Source organism: Siphateles boraxobius, unplaced genomic scaffold (assembly GCF_051911475.1).
Source record: "Siphateles boraxobius isolate OS27281-9 unplaced genomic scaffold, OSU_SipBor_1 56, whole genome shotgun sequence".
Lineage (NCBI taxonomy): Eukaryota > Metazoa > Chordata > Actinopteri > Cypriniformes > Leuciscidae > Siphateles > Siphateles boraxobius.
This window is the reverse complement of record NW_027509182.1, coordinates 5749579-5766929: the sequence shown is the minus strand read 5'-3', so window position 1 is coordinate 5766929 and position 17351 is coordinate 5749579. Positions and strand designations below refer to the sequence as shown.

Here is a 17351-nt window from a genome sequence, read left to right as displayed (position 1 = left end):
CTTCCGGAACGGGAAATTGTTTCTTCTCACAGGACAAACCTTGCGAAAAAGAAGTACACTTTAGCATACTTTTAAAAAGAGTACTTATAACGGAAATAACGTAATTTCTAAGAATATAGTTAGATGAAAACAATTTTTAAACAAAGTAATTTAAATGTATATGAAATGCAATGAGCTGAACTCAAGTAGAATATGTAAACTATGTCTTATAATCAAACACATGCTTTGGTGTGTTAGTCAACACATCAAATAAGTGTACTTTAACGATTTAAAAACTATTTTAAAGTAAAATCTTTAATTTGACATTATTACAATGTAATTACTTATTTGAAGTACAAATTCAATACAATTAAGCACACTTTTTCACAAAGGAGTCCTTAAGTGCTGGAGCAATGATGTATTTTTGTATTCTTGTATATTCATATTATGTATATTGTATATTCTAGCCAAGTCAGAAGTGTGACAAATGAAAACAGGATAATCTATTCATGCCGAACTGCATGCTGGGTACCTTCATAGTACATATGCACTGTAGAAATAAAGTATGATATTGTAGATTTTACAAGACATTTCCAAGAGTGCAGTTAGATACAAGAGAAAACCTACTGCGGAATTACTGTAAAAGTAATGCAATTAATAACCTGGAATATACTGTAATTTCACACTAAAGAATTTAACAGTGTACTATTAAATCTATTACTATTACTATCTATTAATATTTTGAATGAGCTTTTATAATTATATTTTCTGTTCATTTGATATGTGCTTTTGTCTTTTATACTATTATCATCTTTAAAACTAGCTTTTATTGTTATATTTTCAGTTTAAATTTTATGTGCTTTTTAATATTTCTATTTAACTTTAATTTATTTTTATTTCAATTTTAATTTCAGTCATTTTAATACTTCAACTTCAACTTAAGTTTTTCATCTGATATTTATATTTAATATTTTTAAATAATTTTAGTTTACAATAACGGAAACGCTTCATTTTACAGTATGTTAACTTACGTGTACTTACAGTGTACTTACCTAAGAAAGTACTGGGTAATATAAGGTAAGTACATGGGTTAAGGTTAGGTTTAGGGGTAGGTTCAGGGTTAGTACCTAGTTGTTACCCAGTTATTGTAATTGCTATAATAAGTACATAGTATGTACATGGGGAACAGGACTGTAAAATGAAGCGTTACCACAATAACAACACTCTATATCAATAGCCTAAAAAAAAAAATTGTATTGCCGCTTCCAGTGGATATAAATTAACCTGATTTTACTTGCTCACAATCAGTTAATAACCTACTTTTTTTGTTTCAATAAATACATTTTTTGTCATGACAATAAAGCCTTTTGAAGTGAATTGAAACCTAATTATTTTTATCTAGCTAGGCGAGTATCATTATTATTATGTCAGTAAAATATGCATGAGCATCCCTCTAAGCATGAGATATTAGCTCAAGCTCATGAATGATTAATTGAGGATCATGAAAAATGAGAAAACAGATTCTCCAAGTCTTGAGCACTGAAATGGACTTAGCATGCAAGACTCAGTGGACCAGTCAATTTTTCAACGCTACACACCGTCAATCCAAGTCACATGTCAATGGATTGGACTCATTACTATGCACAGAAGGAAAGTGCTATTTACACAAGGACTTCTGTCAGTGTAAAGCAACCTTGAAACGCAACACTTTTTGTTGGTGACGCAAGCTAATGCTGCTGTGTCATAACATCATTCATTCAAGAATATTTTCACTTTCTATAACTCACCTTTTCTTTCTATAAAAAGCACAGTGTACTGCCACAATGATGAACGGTATACAAGTACAAGAGTGACAACTGTTTGGAATAATTGATTATCTGAAATTTATTCCACACAGTTTAGTTCAAATTGGCTTCGTTTAATGGAATTCTTGGCACAACTAATTCTAATAGGCTTGATAAATGTGTGAGCATATACATAGGGAAAGTTGAAACGCTCTCTTCTCTGCAACCGTGTGCACACACACTCCCTCACTTCCTGTCAAAATAACAGAACGGTGGGTGTTCTTTTGTGGTCTTTACAGATAAATACCACCGGCTGCTTTCCTGTCATCAGAATGAAAGGAATAACTTCAGACGGCGTGTGTGCCCCGTTGGGTTTGCACGCGAAAACCTGCACATCACATCCTCTAAAAGGCTAGTACCACCAAATATGTATCAATCAGTTTGCTGTAAAACACAAAAGAAAAAAAAGGGGGAAAAACTGCATGACAGGCATCAAAATGAACCATAAAAGCAGTCCATATGACTCATGCACTATATTTCAAGTCATTATTCGATTTGGGAGAAAGTCATAGAGGTTTGGAAGAACATAGGGTGGAGTAAATTGTCAATTTTCAAACTTCTCCTTGATCAAACAGACATCTGCTTCTGCACAGCAAAATGCTGTTCAAGTGTCACTTCTGATGTAGAATGGGGAAAGTACACCAGCGCCCTTCTGAAGAATGTACTTGTGGAGGCCTTTTGTTCAGGTTTTCCTCGGGTCAAAACAGACAAGGACGCGCTACGCAAGCCCAAACACAGGGATACAGGTGCCTGAGGAGACCTTTCTGGGTAATTAAATGGTTGACAGATAGGTCAACACATGTTTTCTTCTGAAAATCTTTTAAAAAATGCCAACACACTCAAAACAGATTCAACACCACTAATTGTCTTTCAACAATCTTGTATGGCCACTAACGACTCGACAAAAATAGACACTAACAAAAAAGTACTGCAGCATTATGTTTTTTGAACATGTATCATGGTTCATTGTAGTCGAGATTTGGAACATCTAAAATTGTATATATATATATTTTACATTTTATATATATAATTATATACACTACCAATCAAAAGTTTGAATGAGTTCAATAAGATTTTCTACTTTATATATATATATATATATATATATATATATAAATCATTGTTACAAAAATTTAATTTCCAATAAATATAATTTGTATTCTATTCCTAATTCACTTTATATAAAAGGCTCTAACTCTAAATGTAATTGCTGTTCTTTTTTTTATTTTTATTTTTTTATGATTTATTTATGTATTTTAAGATACATTGCAAAACAGTGGGAGACAAAAAAGGCACTAAAATATGTAACAGTAAACAGATACACCGAAGTCCCACAAGAAAAACAAAAACAAACAAACAAACAAACAAACAAACCAACTTACAAGTGCAATCTAATACAATCCTGCATACAGTAAACCTAATTATATATTGACCGGACAGTACAAAAGTAGTATCATCTAGGCTGGTGATTGGTGGTGATTGGTGGGCTTGGGGTCTGGGAATGGGGTCCAGAATCAAACACAGAGAGCAGGGTCAAGCTGGAGAGATTGGACATGTTCACGAAGGGGTCTCCAAAGTTTGACAAAAATAGTGCTAGGTCGCACAGAGAGAAACTAATTTTCTCTAACTTTATGAAATAAAGAACACAGGGCTCTCAAGTTTTATTAAAAGTTTAGGGTGAGATTTAGGGGAGGAGCCACCCAAATATTTGCAGCAGCGGTCCCTCGACCCAACCAAATTCGCTTCAATTTTTACTATCAGTTCAATTTTGCCTATTGTTCATAATTGACCAGCACAAATGGAAATTATAACAATTGTTAAATCTGATAAAAAGACAAATTCATCCAAATAAAATAAATAGTTATATTTAAAAAATAAAAATTTATTGAAAAATAAAAATTAATTTGACCCCAAACAAGCCAACTGAACATCAGTGCTCAATGTACATAACATTGTTTCATAACAACTTGCCCTGAGCATGTATAACCGGTCACCTTTACAGGGGTCATCGGATGCCCATTTTCCACAAGTTGGTATGATTCTTTTGGGTCTTCATGTAAAGTTTGTAACATACTTTGGTTAAAATTTCTCAATGGTTGTGTAAAACAACACCCTTTTTACCTCTTCAAAAACAGCTCTGTTCACAGTGAACCGTTTCGGTGCATGTCTCTTTAAATGATAATGAGCAACAACTTTATGGCTTTTTAAGGATTAAAAAAAAGTGAATGGTTTTTTTTTATTGCATGGTGATTGTGTCCACACACTGCAAAGACACATTTATTTGCAAATACCTTATAAAAGTGTATTTTGCATCCGATTACCCCTTTAAAAGCAGTTGGAGAGTTTTTGAATGCATCAAAAATAATTTAGCACGAATTTGGCTATACTCCTCAACATCAGCTCTCACTGTCTTTGATCACAGGCAAGAGATATCGTCCAGGAATCGTAAAATCAAAATGCTAAAAAAATAAAAATAAATTAAGATGTGAGCAAACCGCATTCATCAGATCGTGCTCTTTCAACTTCCACTCCGTGTGTGCGCGTGTTGTCTAGTAACGAACGTGCTTGCAGCGGGAACACATAATTTACCCAGAAACAACTAATTCTAATTTCTGATTGGCTGGTAGCTAGCATTTAACTCTCTATAACTCGAGACAGATGCTATGAACTCGGCAGAGAACTTCCCTCCGTTTGCCTGCGTCTCGTCCATTAATTGTATAGCGGGACAAGTTCCCTTACTCCTCAGCGTGAGAAATACAAGGTGTGGCGTGTGAGCGTGTGAACGGGTTGAAATGCGTGTGTAGCTATGTTCAGGGAAGAAGGAGGCGGGAACCGGCGAACATACATACTTTATTTAAAATAAAATAAACAAACTAAAATACCGCCAGCAGCCCCTCGCGGACGACTGCTGGCTTACCCAAAATAAACATAACGGCCAGCAGCCCCTCGCGGACGACTGCTGGCTAAAAATAAAACACAAATACAAAAACCAAAACTCAACTAAAATACAGGCCTGTTCCTCTCTCGATCATCAACGTCGTCAGTCCCCCTTTATGCTTCCGCTCCTCCGCGAGAGATGCGAGACCGGTGTGCTCACAGGTGTTGCTCATTATAAATCGCACAAACGGCCTCGCGCCGTTCTCTCACGTCCCTCGGCCGTCCTGTTCGCCACATACCCCCATCGCCCCTCACAGGCCAGGGGGTACCCACGAGCCTGGGCCCACTCCCCCCCGGCGGCGGCGATCCCTGGGGGGTATGGACCGACAAGCCGAGGGAAACAGAGACGGAAGCATGAGGAGCGACAGATCGAGAGAGAGGAAAAAAAAAAACGCGCTGCCATCTGGTCCCCCACCAGCTAGGCGATCTCCTCAGCGGTGCCCGGCGGTGACGCTGGGTAGCCCTCGGTGGACGGCTCGATGCTCCTCCGCCGCCCGGTGGACGGCGACGGCTCCTCGGGTGCCTTGGGCAGACGGTAGGAGTCCCCCGCTCCCTGCTCCTCCCCTTTTCCTGGTGGACGGCAGCAGGCTCCGGCCCACGGCGAGCAGCGGCGACTCCTCCTCTCCCTCCCGGACGGCAGCCGCCCCTCCAACTCCCAGGCGGCCGGCAGCGAGCTCGACCGTCCCACCGGCAACTCCCTCCAGCGCACCGCCTCGAGCGTCCATGGCCGCTAGTCCCCCGCTCCCTGCTCCTCCCCTCGTTCGGCGAATGGCAGCAGGCTCCGGCCCACGGCGAGCGCGATTCGCCATGCTCGATGGCACCGCGGATTCCCCACAGCGGCGAGGACTCTCTGACAGCGCGTTCCTCCCTCTTCCCGGGTTTCGGCACCAGTGTAGCAATGTTCAGGGAAGAAGGAGGCGGGAACCGGCGAACATACATACTTTATTTAAAATAAAATAAACAACTAAAATACCGCCAGCAGCCCCTCGCGGACGACTGCTGGCTTACCCAAAATAAATCGTCGATCATCAACGTCGTCAGTCCCCCTTTATGCTTCCGCTCCTCCGCGAGAGATGCGAGACCGGTGTGCTCCCAGGTGTTGCTCATTATCAATCGCACCACCTCCTGTTCGCCACAGCGTGTGTCTCACGCCCAATGCGTGAGACTTGAGAGCCCTGAAGAACATCTCTAACCCAGCGTGTGTGAGATGAAGGGTGAGGGCTCTTCCAATTCAATAAAATTAACTGTCTAGCCAAGAGAGTTAAAAAAGCTACAAAGTCTGAGAAATAAGAAGGCAAAGAATGACCAGGCTGGAAAACCCCAAATAAACCAATAATTGGACAAAGTGGTATTTCCACAGAGGTTATAGCTGACAATGAGATAAAAATGTTCCTCCAAAAGGAAGACAGTGCAGGGCAGGACCAGAACATATGAATTAAAATTGCTGTTCTTTTGAACTGTTATTCATCACAGAATCCTAAACAAAAATTGTTTTAACAAAACAATTTTAACAAAAATATTAAGCAACATCTTTGCCATCAAAGGAATAAATTATATATTTTAAAATGGATTAAAATAGAAAAGAGTTGGTAAGCATAAGAGACTTCCTTCAGAAGCATTAAAAAAGTTTTACTGACTATAAACTTTTGAACAGAAGTGTATGCCTTTAAGTGTATGCCTTTAAAATGAATAGAAATTTGGGGCTCATCTTAAAATAAATTTTCCAAAACCTAATTGGATTTATATCATATCACAGTTCCTCGTGGGGAAGTGAAACGGGAGATTAAGGAGGTGATTTATAAACACTTGGTGGAGCACAGAGTTTTGCCAGAGGAGAGTGAGTCGGTGGTTGTTGCATTTGCGGTTGCCGGTTTCCACAGGTGAGGGTGAGAAACATAAATCTGAGGAGCTAGTCAGCATACTGTCGATCTACCTTCTCCGCGAGATCCTTTACTGGCGAGCAAATTGAAAGAGTTAGAGGTGGAGCTGGGCAGGCAACGTAACCAGAGTCAGCTGTTGCATGTGCGCACAAGTTGAGCATTAAAACGAACCGAGATATCAAGCTCAAGGAGCTGAAGTTTGAGCTCAAAACTAAATCACCTGTTCACCCCTCAGCTGTTGATGCGCCTGCCGTGAGCGTGACTGTGCCGTCACCCATCATTGCTTCCACATTGAGTCCTATTCCTGCAACTCGACACAACCCACAAGTCAACCTGAATTTGACATTAGTCGACAAATTGTACTAATCCCATTGTTTCGAGAGAGCGAGGTTAACACTTATTTCACGGTGTTTGAGCGAATCACCGCCACATTAAAATGGCCACGGAATGTTTGGTCACGGTTATTGCAATGCAAACTCATCGGTAAAGCTCAAGAAGTCTGTTCAACGTTAACATTTGAATAGAGTTTGGAATATGATGTGATGAAAAATGCTGTTTTGTGCGCTTATGAGTTAGTCCCCGAAGCGTACCAGCAAAAATTCCGCAGTCATGTAAAAACCTCTAGTCAAACATTTGTCGAATTCTCGAGAGACAAAGCTAATTTTTTTTTTAAATGGTGCGCTGCTAACAAGGTGGTCCCATTTGAGCAGCTTAAAGAGCTAATACTGTTGGAGGAGTTTAAGAATTGTTTACCAGAGAAAATCGTGGTGTACTTGAATGAGCAGAAAGTTTCCTCTTTTTCTGAGGCTGCGGTTTTTTCTGATGAGTTTGTGCTTACTCGTAGAGTAGTGTTTTGGTCTTCAAAGCGTAATTTCCCTGATCGGCCTCGCACTTCTAAGGATACCGCTAAGAATGTTTCCGCTGTAGTCGATAGTGAAACCGTGAATGCTTTTATTGCCATGAAGTGGGTCACCTCATTGCTACTTGTCCTGCTTTGAAGCGCAAAGTTGTTAGGAAAGCAAATCCTTCGAAAAGTGTTTAATTGGTTGAACGACAGTTATTGTCACCCGAGCATATATCTTTGAATACAGTGATTGAGTCTACTTTTGAACCATTTATTTGTGATGGCGTTGTATCATTGAGCGAAGATGATTTGGAAACGAAGTGTATCCGCATCCTAAGGGATACCGGCGCAATCATTTATTTTAGAAAGTGTGTTATCATTCTCTAAACAATCAAGTTGTGATTCCGGTGTGCTAGTGCAAGGTATTGGTCTTGCAGTAGTTAAAGTTCCTTTGTACAATGGGTTCTTGCGATCTGGAATAATTTCAGGAAACGTTAAGCTGGCAGCCCGAGCTGAACTACCTTTGAAGGGTGTATCGCTCATTCTGGGGAACGATTTGGCAAGTAAAAAAGTTTTCTGTCTACCGGAGGTAATAGATATTCCTAATGTGAACGAGGAAGATTTGTTGAAGGGAGAATTTCCTGATGTGTTTAGCACGTGTGTTGTGACACAAGCTCAAACTCGCAAATTTAAGGAAACTGTAGATCTTTCTAATTCCTTTATGTGTGCTGATGATTTTGCCCAGCCGAGTCAGAGAAGTCACTGAAGCAGTTGAGATAGATGTGTGTGTACTCCCTAATGTTGATCTATCCTTTAGTAAAACACAGTTAATTGAATCACAACTTCTATGTCCAGAGTGTTCGCAAAGGTAATGAAACAGTTAAATATCAAACATCAGGTATCCAGTGCATACCACCCTCAGTCACAAGGTGCTATCGAACATTTTCATCAAACATTAAAATCGATGCTTTGAACCTTCTGTGTGGATTGTGAAAAAGAATGGAATGAAGAGATCCCGCTCTTGTTATTTGCAGTTCGAAATACTACCCAAGCGTCACTCGGGTTCGTGGTCCATTGAAACTTTTGCAAGAGCAAATTCTTTCTTCTAGACATCCGTTTCAAACTACCAGTGTCCTAGATTATATCAGTGCATTCCGCGAGCGACTACACACTGTGTGGGAGTTGGCAAAACGCTCACTTGGTTCAGTCCAAACCCAAATGAAAACTCGCTATGATCAGAAGGCTGTACAGCGTTTATTTCAGACTGGAGACAAAGTTCTCATTTTGCTTCCACTGCCAGGTTCAGCACTCCAAGCTAAATTTGCTGGCCCTTATGAGATTAAGGAGAATCTAGGAATAATGACTATGTTGTTAATATCCCTGACCGTAAAAGGAAGTCACAAGTTTGTCACATTAATATGCTTCAGGCGTCCGTGTCACGTTCCGATTCTAAGGAGGTTAACATACCTGTTGCTACTGTTGCACCAGTTACTGTGCCATTGTCGGAATATTCACCTGAAAGTGATGATTTGAGAATGAATAGTGCCTCGTTCTTGTCTGCTCGTTTACCAAATTTTGGAACTTTGGCAAACTTATCAAAAAAATTGTCACTCTTATCTCTATCTGCACAGGCTGATATTACCAATCTTATTAGTAGGTATCTGACCTTGTTTAATGATTTTCCTTCAATTACCCATGTAATAAAGCACAATATAGATGTTGGTCTGCACGTCCCAGTGAAATCAGTGCTTACGTGTCAACCCAGTTAAAAATAAGTAATGAAGCAAGAAACTCAGTACTTGCTAGAACATAATTTAGCAGTTCCTAGTGCCAGTCCATGGTGTTCACCATGTCTACTTGTCCCTAAGTCAGATGGTACCTCAAGGTTTTGTACCGACTATAGGAGAGTCAATGCTGTAACCAAAGCTGATTCGATTTCGCTTCCTCGCATGAACAATTGCATTAATCGTGTAGGTAACGCTAAATTTATGACTAAATTTGATCTGCTTAAAGGGTATTGGCAGGTGCCACTCACAGAGTGAGCATCTGAAATCTCTGCTTTTGCCACCCTGTTGTGTTTTCTACAGTATCGAGTAATGCCTTTTGGCCTTCGCAATTCTGGAGCTACCTTTCAGCATTTAATGTCCATAGTGTTGTCTGATGTGTCTAATTGTGAAAGCTAATCTTGATGATGTTGTGTGCTATTCAGATATGTGGGAAGACCACCTCAGAACCTTGGACGATGTCTTCAAACACCTGAGAGACACTAATCTCACACTGAACTTGTCAAAATGCGAATTTGGTTGTGCCACTGTTACGTACCTAGGAAAGGAGGTTGGAAATGGTCAGGTTTGTCCACTTAACTCAGAAATACAAGCCATCCTTGATTTCCCAGTTCCTAAGACTAAGAAAGAGCTCGGTCGATTCCTTGGAATGACTGGATATTGCCGCTGTTTTTGCAAGAATTTTTCTAATGTTGCTTGTCCCCTCACCGGATTGTTACGTAAAGCAGTCCCATTTACGTGGTCTTTGGAATGTCAAATTCGCTTTTGAAGCTTTGAAAACTTTGCTTTGTAGTCCCCCTGTTCTTGCTGCCCCCTGTTTTGAACAGCCTTTCTCCTTAGAAGTTGATGCTAGTGGTACCTGTGCGGGTGCCGTCCTACTTCAGACAGATGCTACTGGTTTGAATCACCCATTTAGTTTCTTTTCAAAAAAATTCCACAAGCATCAGCTTAACTACAGTACCATTGAAAAAGAAGCTCTTGCCTTAATTCTCGCTCTCAAACATTTTGAGGTCTACATTGGTTCAAGTTCACAACCTATTACGGTTTACACTGACCATAACCCTCTTATATTACTTCAGGACATGTCAAATGCTAATCATTGTCTTATGAGATGGTCACTAATCTGCCAAAGTTACAACTTGAAGATATGTCATAAAAAGGGTATCGACAATGTCATTGCTGATTCACTGTCCTGTGTCAATCAGTGAAACAGTGTATGTTTTATTTTGTGGGTGGGTGTGTTATGAGCCTGAGTCATTTGCTTATTGATTCCACTCTGTCCTGTGTATTACTGTCTCTGTGCGTGTGCTTGTTTGTGTTACAGGTGGGCGGTATCTGGTGATAATTTGTTGGAGGCTGCAATTGGTTCTCCTCCACACCTGATCCAGATATAAGGACTGCCCAAACACTCAACAGAGGCCACTATTGTGCCATCATTGATCGTAACTACTTTGCAATTGTTTTGTATCATCGTCTAGTCTAGAGTGTCGTATCAGAGAGATTGTGAGTGTTTATTTGAGATTGTGCTGTGAGTGATTATTTGGAGATTGTGATTTGTGATTTTGAACCTCTGTTTATCCTTGTTAACTGACCCACGCCTGTTTGACTACGATTTTGGATTCTGTTTTGCATTGTTTACTTCGGACTTGTACATTTATCTCCTGTAAATATTGTTGTATATATTTTTGCCAAATTAAGGAAAGCAGGGGGTTTGACGCCATTTTATTTTGTATATCTTTTCACATTGTTTTTGGTTTAGGGAGGTAGGTAAGTTTAAATTGTATTTTATTTCGTTTGTTTTAGGAATTGTAGAGGTTAAACAAATGATTGTTTTTTGTTTGTTATTTTGGCCTTGTCTGCCCCCTGAAACTAAACCCTTTTGGAAATAAATATATTTACTGTTGGTATCTCTCTGGTAGTGAGACTCATTCCTTTTCCTGTTGCGGTTGACCCCTAGCGGTCGTAACAGACACCGCTAAAGGCAGTCTATTAATACATTATTATATTACACACGTTCATTAAATACAGTCCTTCTGCTAAACAACACAGACATACAACATATTTGAATAGCTGTCCTGTATAGGTCATCCATTTAGTAAATGTGCATGTTTCAAATCATAGCTTTTAATATATCACCACGCTAAAACTGATGCAACAGGTATTAGATACAGTATTACAAAAATGGATAATTAAGAAATACTGTCTAATACCTAGTATATCAAGGTATTACCATTGAACTTTTTTTTAAAAGGGGAGCAAACAATCTACCATATTAGAGTTATGCTTATTAGTCAGATTTGTTATGAAAATATTTAGCTATTTCCCTAATATTCAGCAGTGCATTTAGTTTTCCTCCCATTCAATGTCATTGAGCTTAAGCCAATGTGAAAGAGTCAAACAGAAATGTCAACATAATGTATCAAGTTTATTTTTTCCTAAGGGCTTTTGGCATGGAGTTCCCAGTTTGGGTTGGATTCTCAGGAGATTGATTTCAAAAGAGGCCCCTTTCCTCACTGAGTGATTAAGGCCTCATGTGTGTGGTAGCTCAATGGACCTAATCCAGCTTTGATAACTGCCCCCTGCATTCAAACGCCAGAGCGACTTCACATCCTGTTAATTACCAACTCCTCCATCAGTAAGAACTATGCGCTCTTACAGCGTTCCCTGGCCTCTTCGGCTCCCCCAACATGCCTCTTGGCCCTGTGATTTACAGGCACTTTAAGACAATGATGCCCTTTTCTCACTCGCGATGATGGAGGGTTTTTTTTGTAAAGGGTGGAGCAGTTGACAACCAGTTTGGTTAGATTTCTGTGGGTATGTGTTGAGAGGTCAATGATGGGGTTGTAGTGTGTGTAAAAGGTCATCAGTTTGGGCCTCGGGTAAGCAGTGTCGTTACGCTAGGTTAACAACAAAAGGGCACTCATGGTGCTCTTTGCTTTTGAAGCAGGATTGATAGTGTCGTATACCAGAGCCGTGTCACCCTCCAGAAAATGTACAGGTCAAGAGTGTGCCATTGACCACATGTGAGGGGGAGGAGCAGGATTAGAAGCATTAATGCCGACAGCATTAGAAGCAAATGGGAAAGTCTGAGTGGGAACAAAACTGTCAAACATGGTAGCGCTGTGAATTGTATCATCAAGCTACCCTGAATTCATATCAAGAAACTAGTTGTGCACCTTCCAGAGCCAAATTCTTCTCCTAATGTCTGCCACAGCGTATTACGCAATAACTCGCAAGCCTCTGAGCCACAATTTCGGTCTCAGCTGATGGAGCAATCCAAGGGTTTTTCATTCTTGCTTTTGGCTCTAATGAAATGAGAATCAGATGTTTGCTGTTGGGGGGAACAATCTCTCCCACCCATCCGGCTGCAGCTGGAGGCACTGGTACATGTGCACTTCATGGTGACAGGAAGGTGAACATTCCACCCTCCTTCCGTCACTGGCCGGCAGCTGCAAGGGCGAAGAAAAAAAGGTCCTGTGAAACAGCATTTCTTGAGTGGACCGTTGCCCGTGTGGCCATGGAGATGGGAATTTCCTGTACAAGCTCTGTCAGAGCGTGTAAGCGGACTAGCAGATATCTCCGCTGATCTTTTGTTGCTCTGCCGGACACCGAAGGAACCCCACCGTCTCCTTCTCTTTTCTGCCCGCTCACGACAGTTCAATTTCCTGCTGGCATTTCACTCCGGCAACTTTTTTCATCAATCTCTCTCAAGACTTCGGTTCCCAGACGCTGCCGGGCTCTCGGGTGAAGGGGTGGGTTCAGCGGTTGAGACGTTCTGACTATCATATGAATCTCTGCCTTTTCTTTGAAAGGCACTGGAGGTGGGGTCTCAAACAAAAGCCCTTTCAAATGGATCTGCATCACTAGTTAGGCTGCACAATGGTGAGGAGGGACCAAAAAAGTCAACAGATAATTCATATCGGCTTCTTTGGTCAAAGGGCTGGAATGCAGGCCCAAAAGTACAGTGGGTTGGTTGATGTTATGGGCTACAGCGGAAATATACAACCTCATCGTACATGAATTAATGCAAAAAGAAGGAAAAGCCACCACATGCCTAAATCATTTATGCACACGGCATGTTGCGAGGGTGAATACACCAAACAGGCCAAGAGTGATGGCGGAGCAACAATTCCAGAGAAAGACTTCAAGAGTTCCAACGTCTTCCTCTGAGGTCCCAGCTGGGCTACTTCATTTAAGCAGTTTCCCTTGCAAACATCACAACAGATACTTGTTGTTTGACTTGGCCTAAACACAGAGAAGCAAATTAACTAAACATTTGCGCCACTATGTGGAATTTCACTAACCACCCACATTCCAAGACGCTAAATACACTTAAATTGAGCTGCAACAAGTTTATACTCATTCAGTTTAATTCATTGTTATTCTTTTAGAGCAAACAAATGTCTCAATTGTAGTCTCATTTTAGATCTTATTCACAAAGCTGCAATAATTTTCACTGGCACACCACAAAAGGACAGAATGATCTGTTTTTATTTCGGTTTTCAATTTATGTCATGGCCCTGTAAAACCAACAAACTTTCCCTTTTGCATGATATCTGCTAAAGTAAAACTGGAAGGTATGTTACATAATTATTCATGAAGCACTGTTTACCTGGAACAAATTTCTCCCACAGGAATTACAGTAACGCTCTAACCAGAAGTTCATCCACCCAGAAAAGTAGTCAAACCTCAAAAGGCAGAGCAAGGTAACTTCTCAAAACTCCAATCACACACATTTTTACTGATTAATTCTGGTCTTTGCATCCTGACATTACAGTGTTTAAATAGCCCAACAGTCTTCTATTGTAAGTGCCTTACTATAAACATGTTTTTGTTTATTTTTCCAAACTGAAGTTAAACTAAAGTCTAAGTTATTCTCTTCAAATTAATTCTCCTTAGTTTAATAAACATTCAGAACACCGTGACTATTTAACCATCGAAAAGAGTCAACACTCAAACCCTGACCAAGCATCATTATGAACTCTGAAGCCTAAAATAATAAAGAAAACAATAATAAACGATGATTTCTAACACACAAGCGCTCTGTTGTACAAGCTGATAATCGACATGCGATGTCAGCGGGCCAATAAAAAAGATTGGGCGTGAGAAACTATCATGCTGAGTGTTCAGCCAAGAGAGGAAGACCAAAGAAGAACACAATAATATTTCTCTTATTCTGGCCACGCTGACAGAAAAAGGAAAACAAGTCCCTGTGAACCCACGAGGAACTGTTTGGGAAGTGAAACCTGAGCACCTTAAGTACGTCTGGTCCAGATGAGGGCAGTTATTCCTGGCTGGTGTTGAAAAGAGGTGGGGAAGCCAGGTTGGGACCTTGTGGCCCCAGACCACCCCATATGGGACCTGACCGCTTCACTCCACCCTGGTGATGGTGCGATGGAAGGTAATGCCGCTCCAGAGCTGGGGATATCGCAGCTGGACGGATCCAGGCATAGGTCAACCATTCTCGCCTTGAATAAATGAGGAGCTCCGGATGTCAGGGTGTGTTATTATGGAACAATGTTGCCTGGTGATATTGAAATATTACCACCAGAAGCACACGACAGCAGTGTACCGATGCTATTCTTAAACTACTTAGTCAACAGCCGGTGTATCATCAGGTATCAGTCATCAGATTAGGGACAATCTTAAATGAATGTGTCTAACATTGCTTTAATCTGGGGAGGAGCACAGAATATTTTTCCCTGAAATGCGTTTTGTCCGGACACATTTGGGTTGAGCTCACATTTTAAACAAAGCCTAACAGGAGAGGAATCACAAAAAAAGCAGGGTGGGCCGGAGTAAGTGACTGGAGCAGTTCTGTAATCACTCCACGCTCTCATATTAGAAGATCGGAACTATTATAAAACATGGATAGGGCAGGGCAATATGGCCAAAAATATTATTACCTTAATATTCCTTACACACCATTAATGTGGAAGGAAGAGGATTTTGCATGCTTGGTATATCTTAAGAATGAATGTAAACAAAACCCGCCCCCCCCCCCCTACCAAAAAAAATTCTGTTTTCCATTTAAAAAATGTTTGTTTTAGGATTTAATATAAAAAAGGTGTCTAATAAAAATGAATTCATAAAAATATAACAATTGAATCAAACTTAACATTAAATATATATGTTCAAATTAAAATAAAACAATTTACAAAAAAAATATTTTTTTGTATACTGTATAAATTTAAACATGGATGAAAAATATATTAGTAGTATTATATTATTTTAATTATTATTAATAATAAATCCATGTAAAGTTTTAATACATTGTGTAATTGCGAATATTATTATGATGATGTTTATTATCTTTATTAATATTATTAAATAATATCATACAACCAATATATTTTCATCCATTTTTTAATGTATACAGTTTACAATTTATAAACAAAATACTATTGTTTTATACAATAGTAGTACATTTCCAAACCAAAACTTTTATTTTGCCGGTTTGTCCTGAAGACCTTTGAGTCTCAGTTTGTATTTAACAAAGCTTTTATCAAATAAAAAAGTGAATGTGGACTGTCATCATATAGTATGACAGCTGATGCTGAAAACACAACAAGTGTCACGCTTACGTATGTGTAGTGGATGAAACTGTTCAAGTTTATCAATATTGCCAATTGTTTTTTCTGATAAATATCGATACAGATGTCACCCACCCATGAGAAACAAACCATCCAATGCGTATTGAACCATGAGGAAAATGAGGGACGCTTGGTGTAATTTCACAGCATCATTTCACACAAGTTAAAACCCTAAACTTATACTCACCAAGTCGGCTTTGCTTTTCCCTGCAGGCAGTGGTCAGCTTTGCCAGCTCCTCGTACTTTGCAGCCAATTGCAGCTTGCCGTTTTGAAGATGAGGGCGATTTGAAAGGCTGTCTTCTGCAAGACTCCGATTGGTTACTAACAAGGTTTCCCTGTCCAGCTCGAGTTCCTGGAACTGAACACAATTTCAGTTATTCGTCACTCAAAAAAAAGAAACTGGAACAACAAAGACTGCATCTTTACACATACCATTTAAAACACAAATCTATCGATTCTACAACCTAAAGGAAGATCAAGATGTGTTAATCAGTTATGAGTATTACAGGGACAAACCATTAAAACTTGTCAACTGTACATCAAAGTCCATTTCTTGTGTATTCGATCTTGAAGGGAGTACACACACTGACAGAGCTTGAATCACAGAAGGTCACCAAGTACTAGCTTTCCAGCTAAACTGCTGTACCACTGTATCAGGTGACGGATCAAGCAAGCCAGTTGCTTTTAGCTTTTTGATGCCAAGGACCCCCAAACATGATAAGGGATCCCATTTCAAAATTATAAAGGCAGCTACATATGTACTGTACATTTATATTGTGTGTGCACAAATAGCAAATGTAATATTATAAATTCAACATTAAGTGGTTAAAATATTTCTGGAAACTAAAAAAAGGTAAAGTTTAGTAAAGTTTGATGACTTGACAATGCATGGCCTAAAAGTATGAAATAGTTTTAAAAGTTTGAGATTTGAATGTTTTATTGTAAGAGAAAAGCAGAAAGAAGGTCAGATGAAGACCTCTCAGACAGGCCATATTAGTCCACTTCAGACCCCATTGACCTCATTAGACCCCAAGAAACCATATCAAACCAGTTAAATTCCTAATAAACCTTTTCAGACCAATAAGATCTGAAAGACTGAGCACTAATATTACTAAGATCCCTGAGAAAGCACATCAGACCACATGTTTTTAGGCCTCGCGACCTTATTTTTTAAAGGTGCTGTATGTAATTTTTGATTATTAAAGCATAAAAATATTCTAATATGTTTGCAGAAATTTAGGAAACATGCTAAGTTCACATATTTGTTTATCTGAAAAAAACGATGCTGAACGCTACAGACCGTATTTTACTTTAAAATTTGCATTCCGTGTTGGAATATCTGTTTTTGTTTTGGTCTGTGTGATCCCGCCCACTGCTAATTTACCCAATAGTATTTCGACATCCCGGGTTGCCAGTTGGTGGAAAACACAGCTTATTGCAGCCATGGAACCAGCAAACGAACTGGATCAAAGATTCTACCCAACCTAAA

General features: G+C 39.7%; 1 protein-coding gene across 1 annotated transcript in view; it reads right to left on the bottom strand.

Annotated features, from left to right (window-relative positions):
* The window catches only part of vps37d (VPS37D subunit of ESCRT-I), a 50613-nt gene that overhangs the window by 17076 nt on the left and 16186 nt on the right, over window positions 1-17351 (bottom strand). Inside the window, exon 2 of the mRNA XM_077206536.1 lies at window positions 16049-16220. Coding sequence (XP_077062651.1) covers window positions 16049-16220 — 172 coding nt within the window. The remainder of the gene's footprint in view (window positions 1-16048; window positions 16221-17351) is intronic.